Genomic DNA, 16812 nt, shown 5'->3' with positions numbered 1-16812 from the left:
TCTGTTTTAATAAAATTGTATCATCGAGTTATTTATTAAATATTTAATTTAAACACAATTTTTTATATTGTTTGTAAAGGAATTTCCGAGGCTATATAAATTAACTAATTAAATTCAGTTAATATAAAACAAAGTAATTTAAATTAATTTACTTTTTGTATTAATTTGTAAAATTAAGTAAATAAAATAATAAGTAGAATTTTCATGTACAATTTATAATTATACTCTTTTGAAAGGTTAACAGCTGATAACATAATATAATATAAGTCTTACAATTTATAAAAAATGTTTATATAAAATTAATTATTACAGGAACTTTCATAAATTAATATTCTAATCAAAGACAAAATTCAATAAATTTATTTATTATATAAATGTATAATTTTTCTATACTTAGTCAACAATTTTTTATTCAAATAATGGAAATACTTTTAAATTTTTTTTTTAATTATAATTGTTTAATTAAAAGTGAGAATAAAATATTGAAGTAAACCATTATTTTATTTTATTATACTAGTAGACATGTAGACAGTAGTATATTATATCAATATCAAAATTAAAATAATATGACTATAAACTAACCATTACTTTATTCATATTTAAATTATCAGCAAAAACCTATGCCATACTAATTTATACAACATTGTGAACATTGTTAAGTGTTAATATATAATAGTTATATTATATTGCTTATACAAATTCTTTTAATTATTTAAATTATTTTTATTGTTTTAAAAATATAATAACTATTAGGTAAAAATTACTAATAAATAGGGCTTGGAAGTTGTAGGAATTGTATATTGTACAGTATGCTCTCAATTTATAGCAGACTAAGTTAGAAATGTGAATTATATAATGGCGAGTTAAAAAATTGAAAATTGAAAATGCAAATTTTGCATATTTTGTCAATTTTAGCTCAAAAAGTGCATACTCATTGCTTTTATACGTATATTATACATAGGTATTTCATATTTTTCTAGTAAAATTTAGTAAAATTCGTAGTGTAGTGAGACAGCTCAATCCTACGGCCGGGCGCACACCAAAAGAGCAAAACTGTTCCGAACTGGTCGAAACATATTATTTCAAACAGCTCAGAACAAATTTTATTCCCACTGACAAAACAAAACCAAACAAGACAAAATAATTTCCTACTCATTTTTGTTTTTGTACACCAGTCGTGAAGATTATGTTGTACTGCTTTTGTAGCAATTTTTGTTAAATAGTGAATAAATGAAAATAAACGTAAACGTAAAATTTGGGTACACGAAATAAATAAAAAACGTACAGAAAATAATACAATTTTGAATTTTTTGATTGAATTGCGTAAAGATGAGTTAAAATTTAAAAATTTCACTCGTATAAGTTCAACTACTTTTGACTTTATATTAAATGAAATTGGTTTGCAATAAGATCACAAGACACAAATTTTCGTAAAAGTATAGATCCTGCTGAAAAATTGTTAGTAACCTTGAGGTAAGTTCAAATAATAATACTATAATTATATACTAGAAATATTTATTAATCAAACTTTAAACTGATATAAATGTAAAACAAATGTACATAATAAGTATTAATAATTTAATAAGTATTCAAAATAGTTAATAAGTAGGTAGTCAGTATGATGAGCTATTTGATGATGAATATCCGGGTGGGCTGAAAGTATAGTTGTAAGTTTGAAATTCCTGTACTGGTACATGTGATGTAGTACTACCATATGATACTTTATCATTATTTGCTGATTCTTGAGCTTCTTGACTATCGATGTACAAGTTTAAAGTTGTTAACACAAAATGTTTAAACTGGTGCTGGTTTTTTTCATTTAATTTTTTTAAATCAGGTAAAAGACTTTTAAAAAATAATAAATCAACATCTTCAACAACTGACTTATTTGTTTTTGAACGTAAAAATTCAATCATAGGCCCTGCAACTTATTCCGCAGCCAAATTTTTAGTTTGAGTTTTTTTTTTGGTTTTTTAAATACAGATTCAGAAGATACCAGGTCTTGCCTGTCAATTAAAGATGTAGTATTTGTACCTTCATTTTCAATTTCATTAATGCTCTCATTGAAATCTGCATTTTCTGTACTTTTCTTAGTATAAGTTGCCTCACTTTCATCATCAGATGCCTTCAGATTACTTAATGTTTGTTTGAGCTGCATCATAAAACTTGACAAAAACGACATTTCCTTGAATAAATACCACTTTTTTTTTCTCGAAGCAGCAGAACCAGATTTTTTTGATTTTTCTTCACGTAATGCACTTGCAAAACTATTACGAAGACACGCCCACTTACTTTTACACTCTGCCACTAGAAAATGTATGTTAAATTAATTATTGTTACATGCATTAAATTTTTTGACAAACTGCATCAAAATCTCAAAAACTGTTAATGTATAGATTGAGCGGAGCGATGAATATATTGGTTTTATAATGATGTGTGTTGTTTTTTTGCATTTATCATCAAATTTTAGGAGAGTGAAAATGCTTAGAATTTCATTATCTTTTCTCGTGGGAAGTGAACCTAGTTGGTACTTTGGGTTAAATGTTGAAAAGAGCCGGAAAAACAAAAAATAAAAACTAATGAAAAACGGAAATTTTTATGCAAAAACAGTTTTCAACAAAATCAATTTTTTTTTATGGTTGCAACTCAAAAAACGAATCACTGTAAATGCTTGAAAGTTTCACAAAATGTTTAAATTAGCATTATCTATACACCGTTAAATTTTCAAATCATATTGACATTTTTTGAACTATTTATAGACAACTGAAATTATCGAATTATCTGAGTATTTTTTTTTTAAAACGTCAATAAAAGAATATTGGGTGCCCAAAAAAATTTGAAAATTTAATACAAGGTTTTTTATAAGTTTTTCTTATTGTAGTTATAAAAAAATTCAAAAATCATTGGTCACAATTTTTTTTATAAGCATTTAAAGTTCAATTTTTTACAAAATATTTACAAGTAATTTTGTAGTTGAAAATTCATAAAAATTTCAAATTTATATCTAAGGTTACAAAATTCAACACTAAGTTTTCTATAAGTTTTCCTTCAAATAACTATGGAAAAAACTCGAAGGAAACTCTTATAGTAAAAATATTATGAGCATTTGAATTTGAATTTTTTACGAAATCACGTAGCGATAACTGTTTATCCTCTAACGGTTTTCAATAATTGTTTTTATTCAAAAAGTAAAAAACATAGATACTTGAAAATTTTAACAGTTCTTTAGATTGGCATTTTTTTAACATAATTTAATTTTCAAAATATTTCGCTTAATTTAATGTTATTTATAGGCATTTGAAATATTCGTTTTTGTTTAGTATTTTTTTTTATAAATATCGATAAAATATTTTTGGTTAAATCAAAATACTTGAAAATTTAATACAAAGTTCCTTATAAGTTAGCCTTATAGTGATTTAAAAATTATAATAATACTAAAGCCCATTTTTTTTTATTAGCGTTTGAAGTTAGTATTATTATCAATATCATGAATATTTGCAAATTATTTTGAGTTAAAATTTCATAAAAAATTTTCTGTTTGTAATTTTAAGATTTGAAAATTAATACAAAATTTATCGTGTTTATCTTATGTAGTTTATCAAAAAAAAAAAAAAAAAAATGTTGGTTATAAAAAGCCTGGTCGAAAACAAAAATTTATATTTAATGAAAAACATCCAATTTTAATAAAAAATCGAACTCTTTTTATTCTATTTAGATTTTTTTATTTATTTAATATTTTTACTAAAATATAAATTGTTGTCCTCAATTTGATTTTTATCAAATAAATTTTTTTTAACATCGTTTGATAAAAAAAATTTAATTTAATTATACCATGTATAGATTATGCCAATAAAAATTTGGTGAAATTTCAAGTAAGAAAATATTTAAAGTTGAAAATCGAAGCATTATTTCGACTAGTAATCGTGTACATATACACATAAAAAATAAACATCTTTGTAAAATTAAAATATTCATAACTTTGTTCAGAATTTAAAAATGACGTAAAAAAATAAATTATTTATGGCTAAAAATTCCTAAAAATGTAAAATAAAATTTATTATAATAAATAAGTATAATAGAATAAATAATTATTTTTCATCTATTTAGCTTCTGGAGGACACTTTAAACGGTTACATTATCATTTTCGTCTTGGTGCTTCAGTTATTGGAAAAATTATAAGTGACGTTTGTTGTGCCATATGCGATATATTATGCTCTAATTATATGCCACCACCTACAACTGAACATTGGATAAAAACAGCAAAAGCTTTTGAAGAACTATGGAACTTTCGTGAACTTTGCGCGATTGATGGAAAACATATTAATACAATGCTCTCCTAATGCTGGTTCAGAATATTATAATTATAAAGGGTTTCATTCCATTGTACTTCAAGCTGTCGTTGATGCTAATGCTAAATTTATAGCTATAGATATCGGTGATTATGGACGAAATAGTGATAGTGGTATTTTTAAAAAATCCAATTTTGAAAAATTATTAAAAAACAATAAATTAAATATTCCGCAGTCAAAAAAAAATTGACCCTCAAATTAACGATGAGTTTCCATTTGTATTTGTTGTAGACGAAGCATATCCTTTACAAACCAACTTAATGAGACCTTTTCCAAGAAGAAATTTAACTAATGAAAAAAGAATTTTTAATTATCGTTTATCAAGAGCCAGAAGAATTGTAGAATGTGTATTTGGGATTCTTGTGAAACGTTTTAATGTTCTAGAAAATAAAATGCTAGTTTTTCCTGAAAAAGCTACTATAATCACAAAGGCGTGTTGTATTCAACACAACATAATAATAGATAAAGAAGGGGTTCCAACCGAAATCCAAGATGAACTTCAACTTCAAACAACTCGAACGGTTGCCCAAAGCCAAATTAAATCAAAACCAATTAATAGAGCATCTACTGCAGCAATGGTTCATGAATTATTTCAATTCAGACATAGGTTCAGTTCCATGGCAAAAAAAGGAAAATTTATAAGCTTTATAACATTTTTTAAAATTTTAATGACAGATACATTAATATAGAAATACATCATGTAAAAATTAAAATTATTTTATTATATTATATTTATTATAATATATTATTATTATTTTATTTTATTTTTATATTTTTATTAGCTAACCTGATGTTTTCATTTCTATGCTGATTTCATTCCAAAATCTGTCTTGGATGATTTTATTGCTATGTTTTTTATCGGTAAAATTGTAAATGGATTTTCTTAAAAAAACAAGATTAATCAATTTCTCTGGATCACATCCCATTTTAAAATAATTATTAAGTATATTGTACTATTGTACCTGTATATTTAAAAAATTCATAAAAATCTGTAGTTGATACCAAAATGACGTGTGTTAAGGTGAAAACTATTCGTTTAAATAAACAAATTTATACGATAATATAAAATGTTCGTATTTTGCTCGGAGACAAAATAGAACCAGACCGGACAAAACCAAACATACTTCGTTTTGTTTTGTCGTATGTTGATGTTGACTGTTTAGTGTGCGCGCGTCACTTATTTTACACAATGTTCTAATTGCCTCCAAACAGCTCCGAGCTGATTTAAGTAGCTCGGAACAGTTTTGCTCTTTCGGTGTGCGTTCGGCCTATTGAGACCGTTCAAAATTTGCGATCTAGTACACGGGAATAATATGTTAACGCCAAATTAATGTTTAATTTTGCATTTATATATTTTTGTATTTTTTTATTAAGTTTACAGTAAACAACAGTTCTACGTTTTATCGTTTAGTGCTATCCATATTTTTAAAATTGTAATTTAATTGTTGAAGTAATTATCATTAATTATTGTTGTCTTCCAGACTTCAGCTATAAATAAAAATTATGGTCGATAACAATTAGGCAGCGACGCAGCGTTAGATTGCCCTACAAGAAGTATATCATGTACTATAATATAATTAGTAATTATAGCATTTTATTTTCATCGAATAGGCACAAGTATTGTTTACAGCGTAAATACTAAAAATAGATGCACATTATTATTATAAATAAAATATTAAAATGATTTATCGGTAATAATTTAATTTGCTTTTCAATTATTGTCATCGTGATACGTAGTTTTGAGTTCATACTATTCATATAGACACGTCTAAATTACTTTAGTAAATATTAGTTATTCAATTTTATGGGGCTCATGCGAAATTATGAAGTACAACATGCAAGTAAAAGCTATACAATGTAATATAAATACTACAAATACGCAGAATAATTAAAACGTGTGTATCTTATTCATAAGCAACATATCAAAAGAAATAGAATATAGAAACAAATATATAAAAAAACTATTGGAGAGCAAGTCTTATTTCAATTCTTTATAACTAATTAAAAATAATCTGAAAATATTTTAAGCATTTTTTGAAGTTTGAATAAGGTATATGACATATGTTAATGACATATTTAAAAAAAAAATTAAACATTTTAATTATTTATTAATTTTATTATAGGTTTATTATATCGCAAAATATCTGAAATTTATATTTATAAAAATTAATTTAATTTTGTATCTAACCAAATTGTACAATTGACAATTGTAGATTTAAAATTTTTTCACGTTAGAAACGTACGCTAATTTTATGTTTATCAAATTATTTTGGGCCCTACATAATTCTGCACTGGGCCAGCACTGGGCCGGCACTGGTATCAATAATGAAAGCGCAAAAGCTTGTCAACCTGTGTTCAATAGAATAAAATTTAATTTTTATAGATTATTGATTCAACTACGGGTTTTTACCGCCAAAAATAAATCAACTTGAAACTCAAGAGGTCAAGTTATCTAAAACAATAGAAGTAATAACACAAACTAAAAAAAAAAAGAAGTATCTAGTAAAGTAGGAGTTGCCATTCAAAAACAGCTAAGATATGTTTTGGAAAAAAATCGCTGTTTCGAGACTATGATTTCTATGATTCTGGCGAGAGATAGCGAATCCAATGGATGGACTTTCGGAAGAGTTGACATTGTTGACAATGACTTTAAGAAAGGTCTGACTCAGTGCCGGGCAAAGGGGGCTGTTGCCTTTGGTGGCAATTATTCAACGACCAAAATGAAAGTTTTTAAGTTTCCTAATGTATTATAATTTTTTGGGATGAATTATTAATAATCATTGTAAAATGTGGTAACAAAATAATAATAGTAATATAATATATTATATTGTAATCACTGAGTTATCACGTCAAGACCATACTATTAGCAACCTCTGCTATTAGAGAGCTCGGTAACCAACGAATTTCTATTTTCGTTCTTATTATCGTATTATTTTTGATTTTAATTTGTATACACTATACAATATGTTTACAGCAGTACAAAGTACATATTTACACATAATCGTGTTTGTATGTGTATTGTAGTTGTGTTATAACCAACAGATTATTAAATTTATTAGATTATTAGTTTCAAATGATTTATTTATACACTATCAAGCAATTGTTTTTAATTTGTATTATACTATCTATTATTTTATTGTTCGTCACTCGATTCTTCGGATTCTCGTAGTCGTAGTCAGTCTTGTCAAGTTATATTATAGTATATAGACTGAAAAACAAACGTACAAAATTTTTGTTAACAGTTTTTTTTTTATTATTATTAAATATGAGCGGAAAGCAGATTAAGTTAAATAGTGCTAAATTTCGCAAAAATCTGAGAAAAAAAATAAAAAATAAAAACTAACATCCATTCTAATACATTTATAATTAAAACAAAATAAAAAATCATACAAAATAGTAGGTATATTAGTACCTTTACTTCGTACACGTGAATAATAAAAACGAATTAAATATATTGTATTGTATTTTATACTATTTAATAAACAATAATGAAAAATACTCATTATAAAGTCGCAATAAATTTTTTAAGGATTTAAAACTAGTTGTAAATAATCTAATTTATAATACTATTCAGGTTACGATTCTATACTATTTATAACATTAAATTATTTTTATTTATTGTTTATTTAATATAAATGGTGGAACAGCATTATTTGACATATGCAATAACTTTTGTTCTATTCAATGTATTACATTTTAATGAATTAAATTAAAATTAAGTTTAACCTAATGGTACAAGGTTTGTAAAAGGCGGCATATTCGTTAATCCGGCATACTGACATATTGAGTTGCTTAAAAATAGTTTCCAACTACTCGAAGTAATATCCAGTCCTGTTGTTACTGGTGAAAACACGGCCTTAAAATTTTATAAATATGCTCCGATGACTTTAACTGACGTTGAAAAAGTTTTTCTCGATATAAAAATCTTCGAATAATCGTCGTTCATTTGAAATTGAAAATCTTAAGAAAGTATTGGTGGTTCAATGCAATAACTTAATAAGTAGGTAAAAGAAAACATATTTTTTTTCGTAATTTCAAAAATACTGAAAAATATATTTTTAATTATATTTTCAATTCAATAAGATGTCAAAATGCCAACCAGTTATAGGTACATTTTTCAGTTAAAAATAGTTTTTATGTACATTATTAATTTATTAATAACATCCGATGTATTTTATTTTTGGAATTCAGAATAATTTTTTTGCATATTTTGCCTTTTTCAGCTCCTACAACTTCCAAGCGCTACCAATAAGTATACAAGCATATTGTATGGGATACTGGGTAAATAAGTAAAATTGTAAGATGTCGACAGTCTTATTTAGTAGGTGCCTATTAAAGATATATAATATGATTACACACATATATATATATATTAAATAAATATATAAAGTATATATATCTTTATAATAATGTGTTATTAATGTTTTGGAAAAACATAAAATGAAAATCTATAAAAAGGTTTAATAAGATTTACAGATATACGCAATATATTTTCATACAGGAAAACTGCAAATATGTATTTTACTCAAAACAAATAGAAATTTCCACGAATTTGTGTATTATGTATTATTATTATAGAATTTCTTTTTAAACTATATTCATTTTATCTTCATTATTGTTTGGTATTATTTGTATTTTTAATTTTTTAAAAGATTTAACTCTGTATATGGCAACTTTAAGTTGAATATCACTAAATACAGGTTGGGCTAAATACAACCCTATGCTTTGTTTATTGTCATACCAAAATCTATCTATATCGTAAATTGACGTCCAGTAAATGAAAAAAAGAAAGAGTAGAATCTGAAGGAGTCAAATTAATTCTAGGCAATAAAATACGCTGGCCAGTTTTATCATCAACTATACATTAAAGTTATACAGTTCACTGTTGTACTCGTAATTAAGTGCACGAAATGACAAAATTAGAAATAGTGTGTTTTTATTATGGGTTTTCACGACGACGATAATGCATCAGTGGAGGTAGGATATGGAGGTACGTGCAGTAGTGCACAATGTATAATGTACCTAATAGTGAATTGACAATTTTTATTTTTTTTATGAATACAATTTTAAATCTATAAGGTTTATATAAGGGAAAAAGTAACTTGACGTGTCAATAAAATTATTGGTAAGACACTGGTCATAGTTATAAATTTAACTTAAGTTAAAATTTACTTTTAAAAAAAGTAACTCGTTATGTAACATGACTGTCAGTCTGTAACTCTTCAACTTGGTTATATTCAGCTAGCCTTAGAAAAAAATTTAAGTTATTGACTATGCTCGTTAGACCTAAACCATTTTTTGGTGACACAAAGATAACAGATATGATAGGGTTGGAATGATCAAATGATGTTTTATGTATAGAAAATAAACCGTTATATTTAATAGTTGTAGAGAAATAACAAGAATTTAAAAATAATAATATAGATTTCACCTTAAAATATTTAATTTTTAAATTTTAATTATACATTGTTACCTACCAGTCACCTGTCCTTGCTCTTAATTTGTTTCCTCAATGTTTAAAAATGTAAATACCTATGCAATATTTAATTTTAATCTTTTACATATCTTACAAAATGTATAACTTAAAAGTATTTAATATTAATATTAATATATAAATATGTAATTAATATACAAATATATACTTACATCACAACTTTTAAGTACTTAGTATATTTTTAAATTTGTTAGCAAATCCATTAATATTTTGGGTTTTTTTCACCGAGTTTTATGTAATAGTATAAATATAGGTAGACAGGTAATTCATTATTAATAATTAACGTCCATAGTTATGGTAGGTACATATTATTTTGTGCACAATATTTTTGTTAGGCGAATAAATTACTAAAATTGTTGTAGTGGTACACAAATATTTTTAATTTTATTTCACTATTACAACAAATAGGTAATATTTTCATGATATCGAACATGTTGTGATAATTAAATATATACCTACATAAATTTGAAATTGTATTACGTCCTGGCTTAAACCGACTTACCCCGAACGCATGCCTATGTAGGTAGCCTATCTATTTATTAGTGCCCATTTGTTCATTATTATTTATTAAATATTAATGATGGATAAATAATAACATAATATAATTGGCCAAGTGAGATAATAAATTAATAAACCGAAAATTCGAGAACACACTGGTCAGTGGTCACTGGAACTATTTAAAATTTCCGGTGGTCGGTATTAAAATATATTAATTTAATATGACGTTTTGTTTCGGAGGCACTTTTATAGTTCATCGATGTCGTTAATATGGGAGTCCGTGTATGGAGGTAACAGTTCCGATAATGCTCGGCGGGTACTATTGTTATCGGGAATGATCGGACGCGCAGTCCAATCATCACAATGCTCGCCATTAATCCCAGTAGTCCGATTACAATACACAACGGCACTGGGTAGCATAGTCGCCATAGTGTGTGCCTGCGCGTAGTCATAGTGTAGTCATAGACTGAGCAGAGCGTATCGTGCGCGTCGTATCGTTGTACAGTACGCACACTCATTCACGCATACAACATCAAACGTTGTACTGCCGTATATAGTTGTGCATTTTTTTTTTTTTTAGTGGTTATAATAATTGTGTGTGCCTTACCCGACATTTTTCTAACCTTTAATATTGTGTATAGATGTTTGATTTTCCAATCGGTTACACCGATCGCATGCGATTTCCAATGCGCGTATTATGCTGACCAGTAGGTAACCTTAAAAATTGTTTTTTCAACACCGTGATGAGTCGCTTTACGTAGATAGTTGTTATTATTTATTCTACGACAACAATCACGTCCGTCGAAACAATCGATTACCGCCGTTCATTTCGTAATCAAACAACCCGTCTTGGCGTTGACACGTCTTACCGATTTCGGGACATTTTGGTTTCGTTGACTCCAAAATGTCTGAGCGTAGCAAAGAACGTTTAAGCGAACAGTATCCGGGTTTAAATTTCAACGCTTATATACCAGTGAAAAGGCTCACGCAAGAAGAAATAGACAAGTATACTGGGAAGTGAGTATAAATTTCCACAACATAATTATCTCACAGTTCGTTTGTAATAGAGTTAATGCGGTTTGAAGTCCTCAGATATTTGTTTTATTATTGATAGTTTCAGTTGTATTATTAACCAATTGATTTTAAACGTGTGAATCCGGCATTGTATAAATCTTTATTTAAATCTAATACCCACATTTGTTATCTCCGTCTTACGAACGTACAACATTGCAGATTTTCGTTCAACGGAATCTATTTTATGCTGTTAGCTTTAATATTAGTGTCAATTTATTTGTTATCAAACTTACCTAAAGGTAATGATCTTATCTAGGGCATCTCATTAGCTTTGATTTTAATATTTTAGTCTTAAAATGAATTAAGATTAATATTTTACATATAACTATAATAATTCATTTAAAAATTAAAACATCTATAAAAGCCGATGAAATATCCTAGATAATATTATCACCTTTAAGTTTGATGATAGGTAAATTGGCTCTAATATTTAAGCTAATAACTTAAAATTGATTCTGTTGTACGCAAATTTATTATGCTTTATGTTTGTATAAGACAACACATATGGGTATGACATCTTCTAAGCCAACACAACTAATACCATTGTTAATAGTAACATTATTATGTTTTTTTTTTATTCTTGTTTAATTAATATTGGTTTCTCAATTGCTTAAAATTTTTATGCGAATGAGAACCATCGTTCACTCCTTGTAATACTTAAAAATTGTATAATATGTTCAGTAAAGATGAGTATGAAAAAATGTTGTATTTAAATGTTTTATATTGATGTGTTTATCAGTACAAATACAAGTATGCGAATAATAAATACTGTATTAATGCTATAATATAAACAGTAGAATTTCAATAATCCAGACTAATCGGGACTCTAGGTTGTCCAAATTAATGAAATTCTGTGCTAAACAAAATAACCGAAAATCGTAAATTATAAATTTAAGAAAATTCTATTAAATACAATATTATACAAGATATAATTCAATACAATGTTAGACCTAATAAAATCATTTTAAAGTACATACGTATAACTATGACTTACATATTTTGTTTTATTTTTATTTATATTGATATAATAAAAGCAAAATATAATTATATATTTATGGCTGTCCGTATTAATGAGGTTTTACTGTCAGTAGAACAATTTTTGAGAAAAACGTGTTTTGTATTTTGCATTTTCTTAAAATTATAACACTTCGTACATTATAATTATTTAAATATAATTTAGTTTGGCATTTTTGGTAATGATTACAGTATTTAACTATGATTTATTCGTAATTTTTTGTTTTAATTTTTTTGATCTAGAAATCCCAAAAAAAAAAATACATTTAAACATTAAATGAGCTACATATAGCTTGTAAAATAATTAAATTAATGAGTGAAATGATGAATTATTTTAACAATGATAGGATTTTTTTTTTATGTAATCATTTTTCAGAGTAGTAAAAAGCTTTGATTTTGATTTCGGTGGTGGTTTCTAGTAGCAAATTGTATCTTGTTGATACTTCAGTGAAGGAGGGGAAAGTAAAAAAATTTTTTTCCGTTGTTAGTTATTGAGAAAAACAAAAACTGAAATTTTTACTCTTAAATCAGATTTTGATGAAATTGATTTCTTTGTTTTTGTTATAATTCAAAAATGAATAACCATTGAAACTTGACATTATTGTCAAGTGTTTATATTAACTTTTTCTATACGTGGTATAATGTTTAAAATATCTTGATTCTTTTTGAGGTATTTTTAGACAATTAACATTTTTAAATATCAATAAAAAAAATTATCTTGATCTAAAAGCTTGAAAATATATTTCAGTAAAATCTCCATATAATGAACTTCCATTTAACAAAATTCTCTATTCAGTGAATTATTTTTGAGAACCATGATTTGATCTTCATTTTTAATTATGCGTAATTTTATCTCTGTATAAAGAATCTGATGTTTCTATATAATGAATAAACTATTCGATAACAAATCTGTTTTTTAAATGAAATCAAAACATTTTATAAAAAAAGTATAATTTATAAAAATAATAAAAAAACGAAACTCATTAATTATTTCTCAATAATAAATTAAATAGATAATTATGATAAATATATAATTAGATAACAAGATTTATAATATGTATTTGATATTTAATTTTTAATTTTTTTTTTCATACAATATAGAATATGAAATATATTTATTAATAATAATAAAAAATAGAGTATAAATACACAAAAATAATTTTTCATGAGCATTTATTGTTAACATTTTAACAAATTTTTTCCAAATTGAGAAAATTAGAAAATTATTTAGTTAAAAATGCATAATATGAAATATAAAATCATTTAAGAGATCGTAACACCTGCATGTGTTGTCTCTGTCTTACAAGTACGTAACATAGCAAATTTATGTTCAGCAATTCACGTTTTTTACGATTATTAAGGTTTTAAGTGAGTTATGAGCATTCTTAATTTACGCTATGTTATATACGCATAACTTGCTAAAAAATTGAACTATCATAAAAAACCAACATACAAACACAGATAATGTTCTTACCATCAAGTTTCATAATAGGTCGATTCACTCTAATTTTTATATTGATGGAGCTAAATATGATCTGCTGTGCGTAAATTTGCTATGTTACATACTTGTTGGACAGAGACAACACATGGGTGTGACAACCTCTTAATATTTATGATCAAGATTTAAAAATGTAATACAAAGTTTTTCATAATATTTTTATCTTGTATTACAAATATAATGTGTACACGAAAGTCAAAATAACTTTTTAAGTATTTGAAGTTTAAATAATTATGACTTTATAAATGTTGAGGTGAATTCATTCATAAAATAACTATTTCTCTTAAATAATTATTTTTATTTTGTTGTAATTCATAAACAAATAACCGTAGGCACTTGAAGTTTTCATGAAATGTTTAAATTATCATTTTCTTTTTGAATTATATTTATATAGACTTAGGTATGGACAATTAAAATTTTCGATTTTCTTAGTTTTTTTTTTGTTTTTCTAAATACAATTTTCAAAACATAAATAATATCTAATTATACCTACCAATTTGTAACCAAACAATTCACATTGTTCTATGATAAAGTTGAATTGACTTAAAAATAATAATAATAGTATATGGTTTAAAAACATTTATTATAATTAAATATTAATAACAATTTTAAATGTTTTGTTTTTGGCAAAAATTAAATTAATCTACCATAATACTAATAATAAAATAAAATATTTGAATAGTAGTATATAAAAAAAAAACAGATTATCTAATATGCTTGGAGATATAGGCTAATTTACAATCACTTTCCATATAAAAATGTATATTATGATTGAATTCAAATTTAATACATACATATTACAGTAAAGCAGTAACGCACTTGCCCAAATAACTTCAATATTTGCACTTAATAAAAAAGTTTATTTTAAATTTAATTGATTTAGAAAACAAGAAAAAGAGAATAAGTCTATTGCACCAAATGGGCTTATTCCAAGCAATGTAAACGAACAAGAAGTTCAGAATGATGGAAAAATGGAGAACTATACGTATGTTAATTTCAAATATAATTTTTACTTGCACTATTTTTACTATAAAAGGTTTTTTTTTTAAATTTAATTGATTTAGAACACAAAGAAAAGAGGATAAGTCAATTGCACCAAATGAGCTTATTCCGATTATGGTAATTGCACAAGAAATTCAAAATGAAGGGAACAATAGGTATATTAATTTTGAAGTATAATTTTTTACTTGCACTATTTTTACTATGTATAATGTATAAATATATTTTTTTATTTTAATTTAGTGCTACAAACAATTACAATCCTAATATGATAATCAAACAGGAAATTCAACATGATGCTAACATGGAAGAGTATGTTGATGTTGAAATATTTTATATGTGCATTTTTTTTTCTAAAATTTTCTTTTCTTTTTTTGATTTAGAGCACAAGAAATGGAGAACTTGCCTAATCTATCAAATGAGTTTATTCCTGTAGCAATCAAACAAGAAATTCCAGATGAATTCCATGATGATTACTACAACAATTATAATATGTATGATAATGTTTAAATATAGCTTTTATACTAGCACTATATTTAATTTAAAAGTGTTCTTTTTATTTAATTTTTGTATTGGTTTAGTGAACAGTATGGTGAGAATATGTTTGAACCATCTAACAATTTCATTCCTAATATGTTTGATCAGCAAAATAATTATAACATGGAGATGAATACGTATGTTAAATGTTGAAATATAATTTTTATATTTGGACTTCTTTATTATAACATTTTTATTTTTCATTTTATTTATTTAGTGAACAAGAAAATATGTCCAATCCATCAATCGATTTTATTCCTAATATGATAAATGGACCAGAAATTCAAAACAATATTAGCATGGAAAACTATATGTAAATTAATGTTAAACTAATTTAAATACATGCACTATCTTTATTATAAAAGTTTTATTTTTAATTTTATTGATTTAGATCACAAGAAAATGTGAATATGCCTAATTCACCAATTGCTTTTGTTCCCATAAGAATTAAACAAGAATTTCATAATCGCACTACAGAGATATATTCGTATGTTAATCTTGAAATATCATATTTATACTTGCACCACTTTATTATGAAAGTTTATTTTTTATTTGATTGATGTAGTTCACAAGAATATATCACCAACTTCATTCCTAATACGAGTGGACAAGGTACTCAAAATGATCGTAACATGGAGACAAATACGTATGTTAATGTTGCAATATAATTTTTATACTTATACTGTACTTTTTATAAAATTTTAATTTTTAATTTTATTGATTTATATTGTAAAGATATGAGAACAAGTCTACCTCATCGTCAACAAACGGTTCTGTTCCTAATAATATAATAATCAAACAAGAAATTCTTGATGATGGTAACATCGAAATTTATACGTATGTTAATATTGAAATATTATTTCTATACTTACATTTAGATATATATTAGATATTATTCTATAATATTGTTAATAATTTATACTCAAATTTAAGGTTAAAATAACGTATAAATAGGACAAAATATCTAATTTAAAAAAAAATTAATAACATTTTTGATATATATATCAAAAATGTAATATATATGTACTATATATTATTTTTAATGATATATCTGAGAATAAGTGTCAGTAATAAAATATAAATGATTATAAATATAATAAAAAAATCACGTTACATTTACTTATAATGCGCTACAGAAAAAACTAATATATTACATTAAAAAAAATTCTTTATCATTTAAGCTACCAAGATACTTAAGAGGAGGTTATACCTGTACATGTTGTCTAATACAACACATAGTGTATTCTACTAAGTGCAAATTGGCTATTATGTACATTAGTTAGACATAATTTTCTCCTAAAATTAAGTTTTGTATCATTAATTATTTTATGATGTTTTATCTGTTGATT

At 25.0% G+C, this 16812-nt stretch overlaps 1 protein-coding gene across 1 annotated transcript; it reads right to left on the bottom strand.

Moving 5' to 3' along the window:
• Positions 1–1613: 1613 nt before the first annotated feature.
• On the bottom strand, positions 1614–5275 carry LOC113557929. Its single transcript, XM_026963466.1, has 3 exons — positions 5137–5275; positions 1982–2307; positions 1614–1805 (listed from the first exon to the last, which is right to left on the bottom strand). The coding sequence occupies exons 1-3, from the start codon at positions 5273–5275 to the stop codon at positions 1614–1616; spliced, it is 657 nt and encodes a 218-aa protein (XP_026819267.1).
• Between the last annotated feature and the right edge of the window lie 11537 nt (positions 5276–16812).

Source organism: Rhopalosiphum maidis, chromosome 3 (assembly GCF_003676215.2).
Source record: "Rhopalosiphum maidis isolate BTI-1 chromosome 3, ASM367621v3, whole genome shotgun sequence".
NCBI classification, from domain to species: Eukaryota; Metazoa; Arthropoda; class Insecta; order Hemiptera; family Aphididae; genus Rhopalosiphum; species Rhopalosiphum maidis.
The sequence above is the reverse complement of the archived record's forward strand: the minus strand, read 5'-3'. Positions and strand labels throughout refer to the sequence as shown.